This window comes from Paramisgurnus dabryanus, chromosome 18 (genome assembly GCF_030506205.2).
Source record: "Paramisgurnus dabryanus chromosome 18, PD_genome_1.1, whole genome shotgun sequence".
In the NCBI taxonomy this organism is placed as follows: domain Eukaryota; kingdom Metazoa; phylum Chordata; class Actinopteri; order Cypriniformes; family Cobitidae; genus Paramisgurnus; species Paramisgurnus dabryanus.
This window is the reverse complement of record NC_133354.1, coordinates 11,028,838-11,036,459: the sequence shown is the minus strand read 5'-3', so window position 1 is coordinate 11,036,459 and position 7,622 is coordinate 11,028,838. Positions and strand designations below refer to the sequence as shown.

General features: G+C 38.6%; 1 protein-coding gene across 1 annotated transcript; it reads right to left on the bottom strand.

Moving 5' to 3' along the window:
• Positions 1-3,498: 3,498 nt before the first annotated feature.
• On the bottom strand, positions 3,499-7,111 carry LOC135721720 (beta-1,3-galactosyl-O-glycosyl-glycoprotein beta-1,6-N-acetylglucosaminyltransferase 4-like). Its single transcript, XM_065244155.2, has 2 exons — positions 6,790-7,111; positions 3,499-5,747 (listed from the first exon to the last, which is right to left on the bottom strand). Exons 1-2 carry the CDS (start codon positions 6,957-6,959, stop codon positions 4,469-4,471), a joined length of 1,449 nt encoding a protein of 482 aa, XP_065100227.1. The 5' UTR covers positions 6,960-7,111; the 3' UTR covers positions 3,499-4,468.
• Positions 7,112-7,622: the final 511 nt, after the last annotated feature.

Sequence of the window (7,622 nt, the reverse complement as noted above, 5' to 3'; positions counted from 1 at the left end):
TAGTTAAAGTTCCATAATGCTGCTTTGACTACTTGTCTGAGCTGTGTGGAGAGAAATGAGCTGCATTTGAGGTTTTTTATTTAAATTGGTAAATTGACAACGCCCTACAACTTGAAAAGTGCACCTGGTAAAGTCTCAGTGCTTATGGCCAGTGTTTCACCGATGACTGTCAAACTTTAATGAAGAAGAACTATAACACCATACATTTTACAGATACTATGAACTGTGTGAAACTGACAATTCTGCAGCAACTTAAAAAAAGCGTGGGGGGTGTAAATAATGACAGATCCTTTATTACAGCAAATTTCATGCTTTAAACTTTTTTATTTAAAGTGCAATATGTAAATCATATAAAATTGTAAAATGCATGAACCATATTCAAATAAAATACAGAAATACATTAGGAAGTTCAGCATTTTCCATTTTGCTTAAAACAGCAAAAGAAAGTTTCACACACAGTCTTATACAATGAGAAAGTTTGGGTGAAAGTTGCCATTTTGCGCCGTCATGATTCTACTGTAGCCCTAACGGACAAACTGCTCTATAGACCCCTTCACAGTTCACGTCACAGGCGGTTCCCACTGCGCATGTCGGGGTCAGAAAAGTCATTACAACAGATTAAGTTGCGTATTATTCTGTATCATCACAAAAACCTACTTGCGTCGTGGGCTGTGAAAATCGCACCAGGTCTTCCATTAAGTTTTTCAGGATTCTTGCAGAATTTAATCCATTAAATACAAAAAAAGTGCGCACCCGATAGTCATTCAATGTTTACAAACATTAAAGGGGTCTATAGAGCACGGTTTTCACTATATTGTCTCAGATGATGACATGTTTGTCCTGTGGCGGCTATTGCCACTTCACTATCCGTTTCAAAAAGACTGATCTCATGAAAAGCCTGTTATAGTCACAAAAAAAATTGATTAATTTATTTGTCGTCAATGTCTTTTTTGTGTCGCTCGATTTCTATTAGGGATGCACCGAATCCAGATTTTTTTGGGTTCGGCCGAATACCGAATCCACTGTTTATTCTATCCTTATTCCATTAACACAGTAAAACACATTAATGAAGTAAACAACATCCACAGCAGTGAATTTTTCATTTTATTTAATTTTAACTGTAAAAAAAGGATGACAAGTGGGAAAAATTATTTTGACAATTACCATAAGCCTATGCATAATGAAAGCGATGCGGTGCGACACGCTCGCGTCCGCGAAATGTGAACCGCCCCTAACCCCCCAGTCACATTAGCTACAAGCGACAGAGACAGAGCGTCAGGCTACCATTCATTTTTCAATGGAAGTGGCCGTTTGCCAGCGACAAGCGACGAGCTCGCGGCTGCGCGAGCAAGGCGGGGCCAAAATAGACAAGCAGGCTATTTTATGCAAATGCTGAGCGATGCGACAAAGCGACTGCCAATCGGAGTGAAGGAGCAGCGTGACGTAGGTCTGTGGTCGAGTCTGAGAAAATAATTCAAGATGGCGGAAAATGCATATTTATGTATATATCTGATAAGTTTGGCATTTTATCTCATATATTTTGTTACTTTTATCGAGAAATGAATACTTTTAAATCCAAAAACACCGTTCTTGTAACTTAACAATACCTCTAAAGTGACTTTTGATACCGCTTTTGGAAACTTGCCAAGGAACGCCCATCAAGCGAGTGTGTGTCGCTCGGTGTCGTTCACTTTTGTAGCTAATGTGACTGTAGGGTAACCCCTCGTTCAGACAGCCAGCGACGTTATCGCTGTGTGTCGCCCGTCTCTTTCAATGAGGCGTTTCTAAATCTGCTTGTCATAAACAAATGAGTACCATCCACGCCAGTAACTGACGAGAGAAGGATTACGTGAACTCCACTGCTTTGTTCTCATTGGTAGTCGCTCCCGAAAGTCGCTCGATATTTGCATAAAGTTAAACTTTTCTTAACTTTCTCGCGTCGCTGGACACGCCCATACGGTCGCCAACGGTCACTTTCGCTCATGTCGCGGAAGTCGCCAGGTTTCCATTGAAATGAATGAGATTGCGTCGCTCTGCTACTGCTTGTCGTTGGCTGTCTGAATGGGGCGTAACACCCCATTCAGACAGCCAACTACAAGCAGTAGCAGAGCGACGCAATCTCATTTTTTTTCAATGGAAACTGGGCGACTTCCGGCGACACGAGCTAACGTGACCGTTGGCGACAGAATGTAGGCGCGATTAGCGACGGAGTCGCGCGACAAAAGTTGAGAAAAGTTTAACTTTATGCAAATTAGCAGCGAGTTTCACGAGCGACTACCAATGGGAGTGAAGTAAGTGGAGCACTGATTTGTTGTTTACAACATGGGGTAACGTCACACTACTACGCAACCAGAAGTGGGGAACGCCCACAAGCGACATCAACCACCAGCGGCAGGCGATGAGCAGCGATAACATCGCTGGCTGTCTGAATGCGGCATAAGGCTCACCGAAAGAGCTTATCTCCACGTCAGCACCCGATGTGTGTAATCAATGGCCGCGTGACGTCGACCAGTGTAGTGCAAGCCTAGGGTTCAGTTCAGTGGAAAAAAAATCTAGGATTCGGCCAAACCTGAACCCCGTCAAAAAGCCCAGTATTCGGCCAAATCCGAATCCTTGATTCGGTGCATCCCTAATTTCTATAAATCGTTTTTCGTGTCTGTGGCACACTTTCTTTTTCGTGGCATTTAATGTTTTGTTTTCTCATAGTTTTTTTCTATTTTCTTACCATTGTCGCTTGGGGTTGGGGTTAAAATCACTTTCTGTTACATTTTAAGACATCCTAATCCTAACCCAAACCCCAACTCCAGGTGAGAATAGTTTTAAAAGCAGAAGAAAAATGTAGAAACCAATTCATAAAAGTACATCTTAACCTAAACCCCAAGCAACAATCATTTAAAAAAAGAGAAAGAATTGAAAACAATACATAAAATGACACAAAAAAGAAAGTCGTGCAACGGACACTCAAAACTATTTATAGAAATTTGTGCTGAGTGACACAAAAAAGACATTGTGCTCAAGGCACGAAAAAAGCTGAATTTCGTGCCGTGCCATGGACACAAATAAATTATTAATATTTTTCATGAGTTTTACACGACTTGCCGTGAGATCATGTTGGTTTCGAAAGGGAAGGGTGAGCTGTGGACTGAGCCCTGGTCCTTTAGCTAACCATACACTGTAAAGAAATTGCAGCTGGGTTGCCGGTAACTTACCGTAGATTTAAATTTATGTTATTTACTGGCAACATTTTGTTCAAAGTTAAATGAACATTAAACATTTACAAGTCTTTGTCTTTACAGAGTAAAACTAAAAAAATAGCATCAAGCAAAACATTCTGGGAAACAAAATCTGAAGCAAAAAACAGAAAAAGGTTGATGATGATTTCTGATTCCCAGAATGCTTTGCATGGGACTGTTATTGTATAGTTTTATTCTGTAAAGATAAAGACTTGTTAATATTTAAAATTTATTCAACTTTGAACAAACTCTTGCCAGTAAATAACATAAATTAAAATCTACGGTAAATTACCGGCAACCCAGCTGCAATAACATTGTAATTTCGACAGAATTTTTTTACAGTGTATGTTTTTTTCTAACCTGTGGTAAACTTTTGCTGTTACTTTCCTGATGATCAAAAGCACTAAAATGACAGTTTATAACTTTATACAGTTTATAAAATCTTTTAACCACAAACTGCAATAAAATGATAAGCTCAATTTTGTTTCCTCTTAAAGCTGCAGTCAGCAACTTTGGAGGATTGAGATGATTTCGAATGTTTACAATTTTCATGCCCCTCCCACACTACCACGAGCAACCTCCCATCGAGCTCGTCCTTGTCAGTGCGTGTGCAAGCATACTTAGACATAACAGTCAGAAATACAATCAATGGTTGATAAAGCACAATTACCTGTCGAGAAGAAATGTGGCAAGCTCTGCATCCAGCTTGAACACTTGAAAATCTCATAGATCTCTCCACCTTTCAAATGCCTGTTTGATATTGATCCTAGTTTTAATACGCGCACGTTCGCTTTCTATCTTTGTTTTCTTCTTTTCCTCTGTTGTTCTCCTAGCTCTGGTTGTTAACCGAGGAATCGGAAGTTTGTTAGTGATTGTTTTCTCTGCCATCACGCTGCGTTCAATCCAATACACCTGTGAACTTCAGGCGGATGCATTTGATATTGTAACATACGTGAGGGGGGAGAGTGGATATGTGGCGTGTGCAGGAACTGTGATTGACAGGCATGATTTTACACAGCCCTGTGCTGATTGGACCAAATGAACCGGCCTGCGCTTATTGGACCAGATGTTTTTTTCTTAAACAGTCTAATTTATGTTGTTCTATAAGAGCATAGTGTCAGTTTTTAGTGAATATAATCAAAAAAAATCTTGCAGACTGCAGCTTTAAAAGCATTGTACTTTTAACCCAGAATACAAAAGATGACAGCCACCCCAGTAAAAAAAAAAAAATATTTTTAACGTTGATTTGACATCGATTTTTCTAAAAGCTTCTCTTCTAAACATTCAATAAGAATAGGATCCACTCTTGGGTCCACTTTATTAGCAAACCAGTGACCATAGTTTAGAAGCCATCTGAGCTCAGCAGTTCCAAAAATACACACAGACCGTATATGCTCCCCAGTGCATGGTGGGTAAAGACTCCCTTCTAAATATTCCCACTTCACCAGATGGGTTTTACTGGTCAGTTCTGAGATATCAGGGTCAGATCTTGGCACCTCTCCTGGTACTCCGGGCACACGAACAAGAGTTGCCCAAAAATGTTCATCAGGTGAGTATGTGTCCTCAGACCAAACCAAGAAATCTCTGACTAAAGAACTCCACTGAACAAAAAGTGCAAATTCCCGTGAGAGTGTAAAGTATGCACTGCCCACAAACATTTCGATGTTATGAGGTGGTGGAGGTTTCTCCTCCTCAGTTTTAATAGGAAACTCGTAGTACTCAGTGTTATTTTTTAGCTCGTGGTGAAAGGTCCAGCGCCATTCTTTTCCTCCTGGTCGCTTGGTCTCCACCATGTTCATCCCTTTAAGCATCTTAAGATCTGACACGAGTTCAGCGTTCGTCCGCAGTGGAAAGTCCTGACCACACAGATTGATGACATACTTCCACTTCACCTCAGACTCTAGGAGATCAGACAGACAATTAAGATCTGCTTTGAGGCGTGAGATGCCTGCATACTGCACCCTCTCCAGTTTTGAGGCAATGAAGACGTTAGGGATGCAGCGGGCCAGACCTTGCATCGCTGAAATAAAGTCATCTGAAGACTTCAGGTCATAATGTATGCAATAAACATTATGTGGCATATAAATGGCCCTTAGCATCCTCTTCACAAGATCAGCATCCTTATGAACGACCAAAGAGTAAGCAAGAGGAAATTCACGTTCAAATTCAGAGCCTTGTACCGCATCATAACCCTTTGATGCTATAAATCGATCACAGTCAGAGGTGGCATTCACAATATTCATGTCAGTTGGCCCCACATAGTTTTTGTTTTTACGGACGGTCAATGATTTTCCCACTTCCACTGGTTCCATGTCATATATTGCAGAACAACTGATGCCATATTTTACTGTCAGTCGCTTTCTGTCACACACACCTGGTGCCCCGAAGGTATTAATGCAATAGTCGTCTTCATTCACTCTTGAAAACACAATTGTAAAAGCACATATGAGGAGTATCAATGTCATAAAAAAAGGTATGACCTTTTTGATGCGTTGACGCCACTGTCTTCTCATTCTGTATGGGAAAAAAGTCTTAGTTACTTAGTGAGTTTCACTCTCTGACAAACCAGATGATCTTATTTAAGGAAGCACAAGGTTTCACTTGTGTCATCAGATTTTTGTTTTTTAACTCAAATCACACACAACTTAAACCCGTGCCTGGGTTATGGATATCCTGTCATGTGACCAAATCCGCTACCTCCTACAGTATGAGATCAAATGGCCCTTTAAGATGAATCCATATATGATAAACATTCTGGATCATTATATTAAGTAATTCCAAACTTTTTATCAACAAATCTAAAATTATAAACCAGAAGTGATATGTTAAGCATATAAATCTCAAAATGTGCTTTGTCAGTAAATCCTTTTTTAAACACATCCTCCCTGAGTGTTTATTAGGTTTTATTGTGATTTTATAATTACTCATTAGTTAAATGATATTGTCAGGTTCCCAGAATGCTTTGCATGAGGCTGTTATTTTATAGTTTTATTTTGTAAAGACAAAAACTTGTTAATGTTTCATGTTAATTTAACTTTAACAAATTGTTGGCAGTAAATAACATACATTTAAATCTATAGTAAGTTATTGGCAAACAGCTGCAGTAATACTGTAATTTCTACAGAATTTTTTAACAATGTTGCTGTCTCTTCTTGAAACCACCCCATAGTGTTTTTAAACAGTATAAATATAAATATATTAAACTATAATTTAGTATTTATTGCACTACATATATAATAATTTACTATTTACTATGGATATTAAAGAATATTATTTAGTTCAGTTGGTCACTTCATAATCCAGTCATCACTATAATATATACACAACAATTTACTACTGTTTACTATAGTAAATAATAAAACGTACTACAGTGTTCAACGCTTACAAACCTAACTGTTTTTGTAACCATGGCGTCACTACAAGTAACCATGATTTGTCCATGGTTGGTAGCAAAACCATGCTTATTTTGTGTAACTATTTTTTTATTTTAACTGTAGTAAAGCCATGGTTAATTTTCGCAAGGGTAGCCAACATTTACTAAAAAAGCTTAACTTACCTAAATACGCCTTTACATCGCTGTCGTCTGAAAGAGAAGTTGAAAGTCTGCAGTGAGTGTCTAAAATTGTCGTGTCCACAAATGACAGAAATCCAAGAATGAGTCAGTGACTTGACTTCCCGACGCAAACTTGAAAAAACTATTAGAAATCCACGCGCTCTTGACATCATCACGTGCAGCGAGCTCACAGCACGCGTCTGTTTTAGCCTACGGATCTATTTATCAACACATCGCTAAAATTATTAATATACAGAAATCGAAAACAAAAATGTTTTACTGTGTATGGAGCTTTTAACATTGTGATGTAACAGTGATACCAGGTTTCCATCAAAGACCTTTGGAAGAATATGTTAATCATTCAGAAGATGGGTGAGGCAAAATGGGTGAGGTAGGTAGAGTAAACAGTTCCCCTCACTGTCCACAACAATATTTGAAGGCCCACCCACTTACAATTTCTGCCCAGTAAAATACTCTAGAGCTTTGCATAAGTATAAAATAACAAAACAGAAAAATTACAATAAATAATTCTCTCTCATAATAAATAATAATAATAATAATAATAAAGTTATTCTATCAGTATATTTTAAGTACGGTTTGCCAGGCAGGGCTTATCCTATTTTAGTCCCAGACTAAAATACATGTTTAGGCTGCTTTAATTTTAAAACACCTTGCACTTCATATTATTTTAACATATATCAGTATCATTGTTTTGTCTCAAGATGCACACCAGTATCGTTTTTTTTGTAAGGTTTATTTGTAAAAACTACTTTAACATCCTAAAATAACTAGTTCTGGATTAATCTAAACTCTGTCCGGGAAACCGCCCCTAAGTG

Coding starts and splice junctions, on each gene's coding strand:
- LOC135721720 (XM_065244155.2), bottom strand. CDS start 6,959: ATGATGTCAAGAGCGCGTGGATTTCTAATAGTTTTTTCAAGTTTGCGT. Junction 5,748..6,789: donor CGATGTAAAGGCGTATTTAG/GTAAGTTAAGCT, acceptor TTTCCCATACAG/AATGAGAAGACAGTGGCGTC.